Source organism: Pongo pygmaeus, chromosome 3 (assembly GCF_028885625.2).
Source record: "Pongo pygmaeus isolate AG05252 chromosome 3, NHGRI_mPonPyg2-v2.0_pri, whole genome shotgun sequence".
NCBI classification, from domain to species: domain Eukaryota; kingdom Metazoa; phylum Chordata; class Mammalia; order Primates; family Hominidae; genus Pongo; species Pongo pygmaeus.
Genome location: NC_072376.2, coordinates 151,150,179 through 151,165,129, shown reverse-complemented (window position 1 = coordinate 151,165,129; position 14,951 = coordinate 151,150,179). Strand labels below are relative to the sequence as shown.

The 14,951-nt window shown below is 34.6% G+C and overlaps 1 protein-coding gene across 1 annotated transcript in view; it reads left to right on the top strand.

Annotated features, from left to right (window-relative positions):
- SLC7A11 (solute carrier family 7 member 11) overlaps window positions 1-14,951 on the top strand; it is a 78,426-nt gene that overhangs the window by 22,317 nt on the left and 41,158 nt on the right. Inside the window, exons 5-6 of the mRNA XM_054484380.2 lie at window positions 756-855; window positions 5,503-5,547. Of these exons, the coding sequence (XP_054340355.1) occupies window positions 756-855; window positions 5,503-5,547 (145 nt within the window). The remainder of the gene's footprint in view (window positions 1-755; window positions 856-5,502; window positions 5,548-14,951) is intronic.

Genomic DNA, 14,951 nt, shown 5'->3' with positions numbered 1-14,951 from the left:
CCATCTCTACTAAAAATACGAAAATTAGTTGCGCATGGTGGCACGCTCCTGTAATCCCAGCTACTCAGGAGGCTGAGGCTGGAGAATTGCTTGAACCCAGGAGGTGGAGGTTGCAGTGAGCCAAGATTGTGCCACTGCACTCCAGCCTGGGCCACAGAGTGAGACTCCATCTCAAAAAAAAAAAAAAAAAAAGAAAGGCTTGCAGTTTGGGTTGGCACACATGGTCCTCAGGATTTTCCAACTTCTCTTCTAGGAGGTAGGCATCTAATGAACAACATGGGGTAAACAGAAAGCAGAAAGGTAAATTGTGTAGGAAAGTAGTCCTGGGATTTATTTCCATCTCCTCATTAAGCGTAAAACCTTGGATACCTCTCCGCATTTTTTTGCCAAGCAAAACATTATCTTTACTTTTAAGAATTCTATCGTATTCATAAAGATTATAATTTACAGAAAACCCTTTAGTCTTCTTTTATGGTCACAATAGAGGCATACTCAAACAGAGGATTATTTTTCAATGCCATTTTCATCTTTGTTATAAATTTATTAAAAGAGAAACGTGAAATAGTGTTAATGATCAATATACTTTGGGACCCCTTCTATAGAATGGGTACAGTATTGATAAAGATGGTAATCGACAGAAAGTAAGAAATCTAGACTTAAAACAGTATGGTTCTCCGCACCCCCATGTTTCTGGTTAAGAGTGAATAAGAACCAATTCTTTGAAAAATCCTAAAATCAGTCTATTCTAATTACAGGTCAAACACAGAACTTTAAAGACGCCTTTTCAGGAAGAGATTCAAGTATTACGCGGTTGCCGCTGGCTTTTTATTATGGAATGTATGCATATGCTGGCTGGTAAGTTGATAGCTCCAGATCTGGTGGTTTGTATAGTTCATTAATCCCATTATGCACTCAGATTAAGTGCCAAGCAAGGTGCCAGGCAAATGTGAATAGCCATAATCCAGTGTGATAGGCTTTACTTGAAATGAGAAATAAGGTATTATCCCCTCCACCAGGCCAATTACTTCGCACATGACAACCAAACATAACAGGTTTCCAGTCAAGGTGACTGCTAGATTTAGCCTGATGACGTAAAAAACAAACAAATGCTGGGTCTTAAGATCCAATAAAAATTACTTATAAGTATGCACAAGTAAGGACATAATAATGCCGTAAGGTACTAAAGAATAATACTTCACTTATCAAAAGGCCTTTCAGCTAAAGCTCCAAGGTTGTTTACAAATAGTGATCAATTGATTTTCTTTTCCAGCTTCTCGTGAGAGAAGTAACTCAGATGTAGAAATAAGTATGACATTCCCAGAAGGTAAATGGTAATCTAAAGGCAGAGAAAGAGAAACCAAGATAATGCAGTCAACTCTGCTAGACAGTCTGTTACATTTAAAAGGACCTTACATGTTCCTTAAAATGTCCCCAACATCTGAAAATTTTAAAAAGTAAAGATGATTAAAATCATGATGCCACAGATATATTTCCTTTGACGTATGTCCACCTGTGATACCTACCTTTCTAGTTAAGTCATTAAAACTTTGTATTTGTACCTTGTTTGTTCAGATACTTGAAAAACAGTAATCATGTAATCATGGATAAGAGTGGGACTTTCTCTTCAGTAAATTTTATTGACCTTGTAAGATTTAGTTGAGATGATGGTTGCAAGAAAGCCTACAAGGTATTATTTAATTTTCAAAATCATTGTAGTAAGATTAAATTTCATTGTTTTGGGGTAAATCATGGCAATATTTATTTTTTAATTATCTATAAATCTCATTGTTATACAGCTTTAGCTGTGAGAATGATCTATGAGCCTGGAAGTAATATTAGGAAACTGCACTAGCTAAAAAATTATATGAATGCATTTCCAACACAAATATAATTCCTTTTGTTTCTTTAGTTTTTAAGATCTTACCTTCTAGCCAATGCATGGAATATGGATATATTTCAAAATGAATGGAGTGTTTACCCTATTAATCTCATTGAATTATGAAAATATGGTATTAGAGGATAATTAGGGAGTATGGGAACTTAAAATCTTAACATGGCCTTTGAGGCAAAATATGCTTGAAGATTGTTAGAAGATTATAGCTCTAAGGAAATCAGTGTAAAATATTTGTATATTCCCAGAATATTTTTATAACCATTATATGTAAGCATTAGTTTTGAATCACTCAGTATTTTTGAAGTCTTTTTGCTTTTGTCTGAAGCACAATGTGGTGCTAGACATCAAAAGAACTGAGTGTGATCACAGGGTTAAAGCAGAATCAACTGTTCTATGGCTATTCAGCCTGGATCAGAGCTCTGTGCCCTGGGGCTGAAGCCAAGCTACTGGGAGGGTCACTGGGAGACACCAGAGCAAAGCGGGGAGGTAGAGAAAGCTTTCAGCTACAGCCAAGTGTTGGGAGCCCGGCAATAGGCAATCACGAGTGTGGAATGTGAAGATAGTCACAAGGGAGATTTGATTAATTCTGTTGAATGAAATTTCTTTTGCCTGCAAGTACCATAGATCTGTTCCCATGCAATCTTAAAATATTCTTTTACCCTCCTCACTTTTCTAATACCCAGAACTAAAAATTCAGGTCACTTGCTTTATGTAGAGCAAACTTTCTCCGCTTATGTAGGCTTTTGAGGGCTGATGAATTTCTCCATGGATGAAGACCCTTTTCATTTTGAATTATTGTATTAATATTTAACTTTATTGATGCTGACCCCAAAATGTTTCTCTGATTACAAGGTAAAAGGGGTTTACATGAATCCTTTTAAATACTTTTACCCATATAATCCTCATGTCTACTCCCTATTTGAAAGACCAAAAACCATTGATTTCTTTATATCCTTGAGGGTTCAATCACAGTATCGGAAAATAAGTCCAGGATTTAAAATGGAATGTTATCTGATACAAGTGGCTTATGTAGGGGACAGATAAGTAACTGTGTTTCTATAACAGGTTGTTGTGCTACCTGAATGCTGCTTTGTGAAGACGCAGAAATAATCTGGCTGTTAATCTATGGTCATCAGTCTTAGAAAAAGGAAGCTGTGTTTAGAAAAAATAGAGTCTGTTGGTGTGGACTTCTAGAGGAAAAGTTATTATCTGGATGTAAATGAAACAAGATGGAGGCTAAAAGAATTCCAAAGAGAGGGGCATTTATTCACTTGCCAAATGCGATCTTGCCTTTCTGACCTTTCTCTCGCTTTCAAGATATAATCATAAGACTGGGTTGTAGAATTATCAGTGGGGAAGTGTAAATGATTCCCCGCTCCCTATGCTGCTGCTATGACAATGTTTGAAGCCCCCCTAATAAAAGGGCATTGAAAATGAGTAAGTCAGAAGCAAAACAGCTATTGTCATCAGCGCTTACCGCCCAACCTGTTAGCCTGTAAGTAAAAGCAGCAAGACCATTGTTGTCCTGGAGACCTTGCTCTGCTAGCAAGGAAAAAGATACCACCAAGCCCAGGGTGGGGATATGAATAGAGGAGGTTTTTGTCTCTGAGGAATGCAGAACCTTTCTAGAATGATAAAGCTACTTCGCAGAAACTTGAGTAGGGGAAAAAAAATCATTAACCCAGTCGGGTCACACAGTTGGGTCAGAACAATGTTAATAACATTGCCAATGTCTGCGTTCAGAGAAATACATCTGCCAGTCCCCCTTGTGGCCCTGGGGAACTCAGTCCCATATCCTGATCCAGAGCTAAACATTGCTTGGTAGGGTTTTCTTTTTTTTCAATTGTGTGATAGAAAATCATTTTTAGTGTCTTTTTCTCTTTCTTTTAAATCCTATCCTCAATGGATTTAGTCTTTCTAAAGCACTTGCTGGGATTATTTTGTACTATTGTGTCAAATCTAATCTAAAGAATAAGCTTCTTTTAAAAATAATTCACATAGTTGGGTATTGGAATGCATTGCTAGCATTGCAGTACCTTTTATGCACAATCATGGAAAAGCTGGAACAATAGATCTTATGAGCATTCTCTAGAGTCCTTGAAGTGTTGTAAACCAAAGAGAATATCATGGACTCATTCCTGGAGACTAGAATGTAAAGGTGGATTTCCCACAGGATGTGTGAATGTTTGGACTAAAACAAGAAGCTTTCTCCTTCCTACCCACCATCCTGCTCCAAGCCCTTTCCTTTTCTCTACTCCCTGGAGCTATGGCAAATATTTGAAATTGTGTTCTATTTTTCATAAATATTTTCTTTCTTGCTTTAACATTGTGGGAAAAGACTACTTCCTAAAACAACTGTTAGGAAGGAACTGGCTATTTTTGACATGAGAAGCCTAAAAATATTTCTTGGGGTGTGTGATTTTTCATTGGTGGTGGTGTTTGTTTTTTTGTGTGTGTGTGTGTTTTTTTCTTTTTTCTTTGCCTAGTTCCCATTGCCTCAGGCTTATAGCAAAGACATCAAACCCCTCTTGGAGTGCATATTCCAGATATAAGTACTGATTATTGCTTGCTTTCATGGTGTAACTACAATCTCTATTTATTGAAACTTATTTTCTAGTCATTAGAAAAATCTTTGGCTGCTGACTTTTTAGATCACCGTTACTGCTACTGTTCTGTCAGCTCCTCAATTGTTTCTACTTAAAACAGTCCTAAAATTGTAGACACTTTACCCTTGAACATCAACTGACTACTTGTGAATTTGGATGAATTTAGATGGTTTTATAAAGATGGAGCAAGACAGGTTTCTTCATCTTTGTTTTAGCTGGTGAGATACTTAAAGTATATTAAGAGCTGATGGACTTATATTCCAGCCACTTGATTTTAGATTTTAGAGAATTTGTACCTATGAATCTGTGCTCCTGCATACCTATGTAAAAGGTTACTTTTAATAATAATAAGATAACGGAAGATTATATTGAATATATGATTTTTTTTTTCACAAAAATTTTCTAAGCATATAAAAGGAAAAGGTAGAAAAGTCTTTGCCTTCGTATGTTTGGCTCTTTCTATAGTAATCCCTCTGTCACACTTGTACTGCAGAATACTAAACGGGTGCTCCTTTTCCTGTGCCTAACCCCTCTGCCACACTTTTGTGCTCGTGTGCTATTCTCAGTCTGGAATGGCCTCACACCACCTCACCAGGGTAAGATAAAGCAATTCTTAAAGGTTCAAGTTGGGTGATGCCTCCTCTAGAAAACCCCCTTTGACCTACCAGGTTGGGCTAGACCTGCCCTCTGGCTCCCACGTGCTTGATCCAGTATTGGACCTGCACTGTATCACACTATTCTGTGGGACATTCTATGAACTATGAGCTCCTTGAGACTATGGGCTTACCACTTGTATATCCCTGACACATGATAAAAACTCCACAAATATGGCTTAATAGAAAAATGATTTATGGGAGTATTTAGTTGTTAGATATTTTCATCTTACTGTAAGTATTGTTATAGTTTTCGTAATTCTGGGTTCAACATTAAATATTTAAAATTTGAGACTTTGGATAATGGTAAAATATATTAATAGTTTATAATTTATTTATCTATTTTTAGGTTTTACCTCAACTTTGTTACTGAAGAAGTAGAAAACCCTGAAAAGTAAGTAGCCAGATGTACCCTGAAATTTTTATGAAGAATAAAATTTAAGATTACATAGTTTAGAAAGCAGACTTGAAGAAGGAATTCAGTGTGGGCTAGTCAACCTTAACATCGTCATCATCATCACTATAATTCTCTTAGACAGATAAGATTTATTTCACTTTATCACAAATTATATACATAATTATATTTATAATTATATACAAATAGCTTAATTATATAGTCTACATTCAATACTAAGTTGTCTTTTAACCTGAAAATAGGAAATAATAAAGTTATATTTTAGGTAGCCTATCCCATATAAACACACACATATAACTTAATATGGACTCTAAACTACCCACAGGATAGCTTGAACTCAAAAAGTTAATTATTTCTAACAATTCACGTAATTTTTTTTCATAACTATCGAATTAAAGTGAGTAATGTAATTAATGGACGATTAGTTACAAAAGCCTAGAAATACCTGCAGAATGTTATAGGACCTTATAAATTTGGGGAGCTGGATAAGTTTTACTCTTTCTTTCTAGGTAACAACTTGAGAAGTAGATGATTTGATGGCGATTTATGTAATATTTTCAAAATGAACTAACTTAGAGAAAAATGAATTATTCTTATAATTTGTTCATAAACATTGGATTTTCTACAGGAAAAAATAATTCATGGGCAAAAGAGGGAAAATGTAGGAACTATAAATGTAGACTAAATTATAAAGTTATTTAATTCATTTTACTTTATTGAACATCTGTTATGTTCCAATCACTGTGCTGGAAACAGCTTTCATGATGCATAAGACTTGTCTTGAAGTGTTTTATTGACTAGTCAATGAGTCAAATGTGTAAACAAATAGATGTAACAGTGTGATTGGTACCAAAATAGATTATTTATCCAGTTTGGCAAAAAGGAAAGAAGGAAATACTTGTGTATCTAGGGAGATGTTGTTTATAATAGTGTCTCAAATGATGAGTAGGTGTTCCTTAGGTAAATATAAATGAGAGAGAAGAGGGGTATGGGGGGAGAGAGAGAGAGAGAGAGAGAGAGAGGAGAAACACACACAAACACAAACAAACACACACTGATTTCTAGGAAAAAGAACAAGTACAAAGGTGCATCAGTATGAAATAGCCTGGACATCAAAGAATATGCCTAAGGGTTGACAATTCACACTAAGATAGACTAAGAAATTCTGGCACCTGGTATCTTGGGAAATGGTAAACTGATGAGATCTGGCCAAGTACCAGGAATGTCAGAGTTTAGAACACACAAGCCAGCAATTGGTATCTGATTCAACTGCTATGCAAATCAATATGTAATTTAAACATGTGAAAGGCCGTTTTATTAAGAAATATGACCAATTTATGCCAATATTGTCATATCTATAACTGGAATTGTAGGTCGAGAACACATATTTACCAAGAGCTAGTTCTTTCTAAGCATTACTTGGAAATGACAAGCTACCTTATGACTGTAAACCCATTGATTACAGAGATAAATAGGTTGGCCTGCCTTTTTAGTTTTTGAGAATAACTTGTATGTAAGCAGCAGCATAGAGAAAAGACAGTTATTACTGGATATAATATAAAATATGTATTGAATTTCTATTACGGGAAATAAATTACTGTGGTTCGTAACTATGTCTGTTAAGTCTACAGACATTTTAAATACATCAATTACTAGAATTTAACATAAGAGAATATTTTTATAAGCAAATGGCAAATTGTAGGGTTGCAGACAAGACCTATAACATAACGTTTATTATATGATACATCAGTGGTGTAGATATAATTCATATTATCTTTAATATTATTTAACAGTTTAAGTGTGATTTTTGCTTGACACATATACAGTAATACTATTGTGTATATTAAGCATATCTTGAAGCTACTTATGCCATTATTACCTCAACCCAAATTTCTGATGTATTCCACTAAACTGTGTTCCAGTTAAGGATTGTCTCCTTCTCTTCTTTAATTGAAGGGCCTTAGTTGCACACCACTGATAATGTCCATGATTTAGTGCACACAGATACTAAGGAACAGTGATGGTGATGTATTGATTCAGTGTTTTGTTTTTTTTTTCTGTTGCAAAGAAATTCCCTTATCTCAAAAATGGAAATAATAATAGCACATACTTCACTGGGTTGTATTGATGAATTAATATGCATAAAGTGCTGTAGATTAGTGACTGTCACTTTTTAATTTCTACATAATTGTTTGGTTGTCATTACTACTATTATTGTTATATACTTTATTAGAGCAAGGTAAATGTTATTTGCAGAATAGTGTTTTCTAGAATTCAATATTCCAAGCAATTATTTTTCTTCAGAGCTTTTGAAAGAAATGTGAAAAATTACACCATTTTGAAGCTTACTCTCTAAACTTTTAGGGTCAAACCTCATATACATTCTTGATCTCTATTATGCATTCTTGATCCATAAAATATCTTTATGGGATATCTACGCTATCTTGATGCATGCATATGATGTGTAATGATCAAATCAGGATAATTGGGTACTCATCACCTCAAACATGTATCTTTTTTTGTGTTGAGATTATTCCAAATTTTCTCTTTTAGCTAATTTAAAATATACTATGTTTTTGATAACTACGGTTACTTTACTATGCCACTGAACACTAGAACATGTTTTATCTAACTGCATTTTTGTTTTCAATAACCAACTTATCTTCATTACTTTCTCCTTATACTTTATAACCTAGGTAACCATCATTTTACTCTACCTCCATAGGGTCAACTTTTTTTTAGCTCACACATGAGTGAAAACATACAATATTTGTCTTTCTGTGCATGGCTTACTTCGCTTAATATAATGTCCTCCAGGTTAATCTATGTTGCTTCAAATAACTGAGGATTTCATTCTTTTATTGGATGAATAGTATTCTAGTGTGTGTTTATATATATTTTCTATATCCATTTATCCATGGATGGACTCTTAGATTGATTCCATATTTTGGCTATTTTGAATAGTGCTGCAATAAACATGAGAATGCAGATATCTCTTTGGTATACCGATTTCCTTTCTTCTGGATATATACCCAGCAGTAGGATTGCTGGATCATATGGAAGTTCTATTTTTAGTGGTCTGAGAGCCTCCATATTGTTCTCCATATTGTCTGTACTAATTTACATTCCCACTAACAGTGAATTTTAGATTCAGGGGGTACATGTGTAGCCCCTGAATTTAAAATAAAAGTTTTTTTTATTTGTTATATGGATATATTGCATCATACTGAGGTTTGGGGTATGAATTATCCTGTTACTATTGGGTATGGGGCATAGTACCCAGTAGGTAGTTTTTCAGCTTTTGCCCTGCCTCTTGCCTTCCTTAGTCTAGTAGTCCCCAGTATTTATTGTTCCCATCTATGTGTTCATGAGTACCCAATGTTTACCTCCCAATTATAAGTGAGAACATGCAGTATTTGGTTTTCTGTTTCTCTGTTAATTTGCATAGGATAATGGCCACCAGCTGCATCCATGTTGCTGTAAAGCACATGCTATCATTCATTCTTTTTTATGGCTGCATAGTACATGTATATGTACCACATTTTCTTTATCCAACCCACTTTTGATGGGCACTTAAGTTGATTCGATGTCTTTGCTATTGTGAATAGTGCTGCAATAAACTTATGAGTGCATGTGTCTTTTTCATTGAATTACTTATTTTCCTTTGGATATATACCCAATAATGGAATTGCTGAGTCAAATAGTAGTTCTGCTATAAGTTCTTTGAAAAATCTCCCAACTTCTTTCCACAGAGGCTGAACTAATTTACATTCCCACCAACAGTGTATAAGCATTCCCTTTTCTCCACAGCCTTGCCAGCATCTGATATTTTTTGACTTTCTAATAATAGCCCTTCTCATTGTAGTTTGAGATGTGAGATGCTATCTCATTGTAGTTTTGATTTGCATTTTTCTGATGATTAGTGATGTTGAACATTTTTTCATATGTTTGCTGGCCATTTGTATGTCTTTTTTTGAGAAGTGTCTCTTCATGTCCTTCATCCACTTTTTAATAGGATTACTTGGTTTTTGTTTGTTGAATTGTTTAAGTTCTTTATAGATTTTGGATATTAAACTTTTGTCAGATGCAGTTTGTGACAACCTACAGGTTGTCTGTTTACTCTATTGATAGTTTCTTTTCCTGTGCAGAAGCTCTTTAGTTTAATTAGGTCCCACTTGTCAATTTTTGTTTTTGTTGCAATGGCTTCTGAGAACTTAGTCATAAATTCTTTCCCAAGGTCAATGTCCGTAGTGGTACTTCCTAGGTTTTCTTCTTGGGTTTTTAGAGTTTGAGGTTTTACATTGAAATATTTAATTCATCTTGAGTTAAGTTTTGTATATGATCAAAGATAGGGGTCCAGTTTCATCCTTCTGCATAAGGCTGGCTGGCTATCCAAGTATACCATTTATTGAATAGGGAATCCTTTCCCTGTTGCTTATTGTTGTTGACTTTGTTGAAGATCATATGGTTGTAGGTGTGTGACTTTATTTCTGGGTTCTTTAACCTGTTCCATTGGTCTATTTGTCTGTTTTTTGTACCTGTATCATTCTGTTTGGGTTACTGTAACCCTATAGTATGGTTTGAAGTCAAGTAATGTGATGCCTCTGGCTTTGTTCTTTTTGTTTGGGGTTGCTTTGCCTATTTAGGCTCTTTTTTGGTTTCATATGAGTTTTAGAATAGTTTTATCTAATTATGTGAACAATGGTGTTGGTAGTCTGATAGGAATAGCATTGAACCTGTATATTGCTTTGGGCAATACCGCCATTTTAATAAGATTCAGTCTTTTAATCCATAAGCATGAGATATTTTTTCATTTGTTTGTGTTATCCACATTTTCTTTCAACAATGTTTTATAGTTCTCCTTGCAGAGATCTTTCACTTCCTTGGTTAGACGTATTTCTAGGTATTTTTTGTTGTTGTTTGTGTGGCTGTTGTAAATGGGATTGCATTCTTGATTTGGCCCTCAGCTTGAATGTTATCAGTGTATAGATATGCTACTGATTTTTGTACATTGATTTTTGTATCTTGAAACTTTACTGAAGTTGTTTTAAACACAGAATGCTTCCAGAAATATTTATGGGTGAATATCAAGCACAGATGGTAAAATTATGTGGACTTAGCCCAGATGTGTAATTTGCATTATTTTTTTAGGTAGATACAGCTTCAAAATACCTTTAGTTACAAGGGGGAATAATTATGATTCCATCTCCTTTGTGATGTGCCAAGATAAATGTGTTTCCCAATCAGTCATGGATGCATGTGTCCAGGTGTGCTGCAACATGCAACTTTCTGGCAGCTGGTGAAATGAATCATCTGCTGAAGATACAACACCTTTTATGGTCTTCCTCCACCTAGACGATAAAATTTTCCTAAATTTGTGACCTAATAGAAAGATGATAATTAATTTAGATTAGTGAAAATACCAATGTGTATTAAAATATATAGAATGCAGAGTAAGTTTCCATGATCTCAATTGACTACACTTTAGGTGTAATTTCATTTTGAGACATCTTTCAAATTATCTACCATTACTTCATGAAATAACTTTTGAGCTGCTATTATAAGTAGGTGGTATAGGACAGTTCCTTAAGCGTTGTATCGAATGAGAGACAAAGGTGGGCAAAATTCCTGTTTGTGTAATTACATTTATAGTGTTAAGAAATTTTGCCATGATCTTTCTTACAATGTTTTCTTCTCCAAGAATAGCTTTGAATTTATGGAAGTAGCAATCTTTCAAATACAACAATTGCTGTTGAACTTTTGTAATAACATAAGAGTATTGCCTTTACCGATTATCTATAACATGATGGCTGACTCCACAAATTAATATATTAGAGTAAGGATTGTATTTTGAGGGACATGAATGTCCAAAGTTTGGACCATGAAGATGATAGAATCCCAAGGAATAACTGAATTTTAAAAGGCTTCCCCCCCCCCCAAAATGGCATATATATATATAGCAATAATAATTGCTACTGTGTACATTTGTTTTAAAAAATCATAGTGCTTGCGCAAGTGTAATGAATTTTGCCTTATGATATGACTTTTGTGGTGACTATGCAATCTATCATTGTTCAAAAAGTTACACAGTGCAGAGAACATATCATTGAGATGTATAATGTTTGTAATCCTGCTCTTAGATTGATAAATCATATCTTGTGTTGATGAAAGCCAAGAAACGAATTGCTTTTCTTTGACCTTGGGGATCTGAGATTAGCCAGTTTGTCTATTAGTCTTGTTCCAGTGTTCTTCTCACTTCATTTATTCCTTCTGTTTTGAAGAGCTGGAAATAGCAGACTTAGAGGAAGTCAGTAAACCTTGATATCATCAGTCATTTTTGAAAAACAGGCTATCAACACGCTCTGAATAATCAACTTTAATAGAAGGTTTAAATAATCAGAGTGTCATGTTTAATTAATACTTTGCCTACTTCCAATTTATATTAATTGATGCCTCAAAGTCATCACACCTTGTATCAATGAAAACTTCGAAGAAGTGAAACTTGGTTTGGGAAAAATGCCCAAAGACCTTTAAGGCAGTGTGATCAACCAGATTGGTCTACAAATGGTCCTCAATCATGTTATTTGCATTCAGTTCAGATGCTGCCATCTTAAATTCTTAGTGTATCTGTATTAATTCCTTATTGACTGTGTAATTATTTATGATACTGTTTTATAAGGCCTATTGCTTGTAGGACAGTTTTATAACTGTTACCTGAGTAAAAAACATAAGAAAACAAAATAGGCAAAATATCTTGCCCAAATGTGTTGTAGCAAAGTTGCATGACTAAAGACTAAAGGTTAATTGAAGCCTTTTATCTTGCATTTTGACAACTTAGGAATGCAGCTTGCTTTCTTTCTCTTTTTATTTTTTGAGAGAGTCTCACTTACTCTGCTGCCCAGGCTGGAGTGCAGTGATGTGATCTTGGCTCACTGCAACCTCCGCCTCCCAGGTTCAAGCGATTCTCATGCCTCAGCCTCCCAAGTAGCTGGAATTACAGGCATGCGCCACTATGCCCAGCTAATTTTTGTATTTTTAGTAGAAGTGGGGTTTCACTGTGTTGATCAGGCTGTTCTTGAACTCCTGATCTCAAGTGATCCACCTGCCTCAGCCTCCCAAAGTGCTGGGATTACAGGCATGAGCCACCACACCTAGCCAAGAATGCATCTTTCCATGAGAGACAAATATTCTTCTTTATATGCATTTAGTTTTCTAACTTAATAGTTGCTAGAAAACAACATATAATATTGTAACTGTATATGTGCAGATTACAGCAATATTGTATTTTGTAATCTTTTTATTACAAGTCAATGTTATCTACATTCTTAGACAACATTAAATATTATTTTAAAGAATATTTCCAAAGTTTCTACTACAAGTACTCAAGTTAAATGTTTTTAAGATATGTATTAATTTATTTACAAGTTTATAAAGGTATTCCCTGTGGCAAAATGAGGCATCTCTTTACTAATGACAATATGACATCATTCGAATTATCTTAAAATGTGACACTGCTTTTCTTCAATTGTTGAAATAATTGATACCTAAATTAGAATCCTTCTGGGTTTTTTTTTTTTTTTTTGCTTTTCTTTAGAAAATATACATAAAGCTTGGTGAATCCATTTTTAAATATGTTTCACAGTAGAAATAGAATTGTGCTAGTTGAGCCACTGAGGCAGACAAAAGATTGGTATTTGGCCAGATGTCACAGAGAAGAGATGATTCTGTGTTCAAAGAACAAGGTCACCAAATTGCTCTTCCTTGCTTTTGTTCACTCTAAAAATTTCTCACTAATAGAACATGTGGTTGATGTACCTTGGGATCAAAATTCGTGCATTTCTCAGCATCACATGTGCATAAAAAATACATTTTGCCCAAAGACAGTTTGTTCATATAAGGCTGAAGTGTCAAATAAGTGGTGCAGAAATTATAGGATTATATTATAATATTTTATCATGGGGTAATCAAAGAAGACAGATATTAATCCTTCAAGTGCTTTGTGGGAGCCATTTAGCTTTTCTTTCTTTTTTTTAATTGTAAGGATCCCAATTCCACTATGAGGCAAAATTTGAAGGGCAATGCTTTACTTTCTTTCATAATAGTTGTTTCAAAGTTCTAATTTTAATCTCATCGAGTTTTATATTTTGAGGCTAGAACAATAAACTCTTGTTTTAGGAGCAACAACAGTGGCTGGTTTAATTTTATCCTATGTTTTTGTTCCCTTTAACTAGCTGAGAGAGAGGGAGGGAAGGAGGGAGGGAGAGAGAGAGAGAGAGAGAGTGAGAGAGAATACAAGTGGTACGATGAGTAGAACGATAGAATCACAGAATTTCAAAATTAGAGGGGAAATTGAAGACCATCTAATCCTTTTTAACCAGATGCAGAGATCTTCTCTATAATACCTTTACACAGCAATAATTCATGTATGATAAATTGAGAAACTAACTATTAATATAACTTCCTTGAACTGGGCTATCAGCCTTTTTTACTTCCTTATGCTAGTTAGCAACCTGCTAATTGCTATGACTATTTCAAGCCTAGATAAATTTTTGGTTAGCTGGCATAAACGATGGGTCAAATATTTTGACTGCAATAGATACAACCAAAATGAGAGTTAAATAAAATACACCAGAGATTCCAGAGTTAGAACCCTGTTATCTGAAAAGAAATACCTTCCATAATCAGAAGCATTAAGTCAGCCATTATATTGTCTCCAGCTTTTGAGTCCACACTTACATAGCCCCCCCTCATCCATATTCTTATTTATGCACAGAAGCTACCTTTGTTCTTTTCTTTATGTCTGGATTTGAAAGTTAGGTGATTGTGACCAAAATGAGGTTCACAAGTAAAGCTTACATTCTGTGTCATACTTGGTGAAAAACTTCTTAGACAACTAAAATCTAGTCCAAGGCCTGCTGCTCTCTGGGCACTCATGCAGATGCAATGTTGTTTAAGATTCTCACTGAAATAGAATAATGTCACATGTAGTTCACTAAGGGTAGAGACAAGATGCGTTCAGGTTATTATGTTTACACACACCATGCACTGAAATCATTTTGATAACTTTATTCTAGTCACATTCAAACACTGACTTAGATTATTGATCTACTCAGGAAAATGAGCAACTTTTGAATTTGGATAGGCACAAGCTAAAACTGTATTACCAATGTAAACATCTAAAATGAACCAAATGAAGTTGAGACTTTCCAGTGAAAAAAATATTTTCTTTACTTCTATGAACTGTAAAAACATCTACTTGCTGAGTCTTTGAAAATAGCACTAGTTCAGGAAATCAAATTCTAATCCTGTCTCTTTTTAACTAGCTGTTTGACCTTGGACAGACTTCTAAATTGCTTCCGAATCTTTGTTTACCAGTTTTAAAT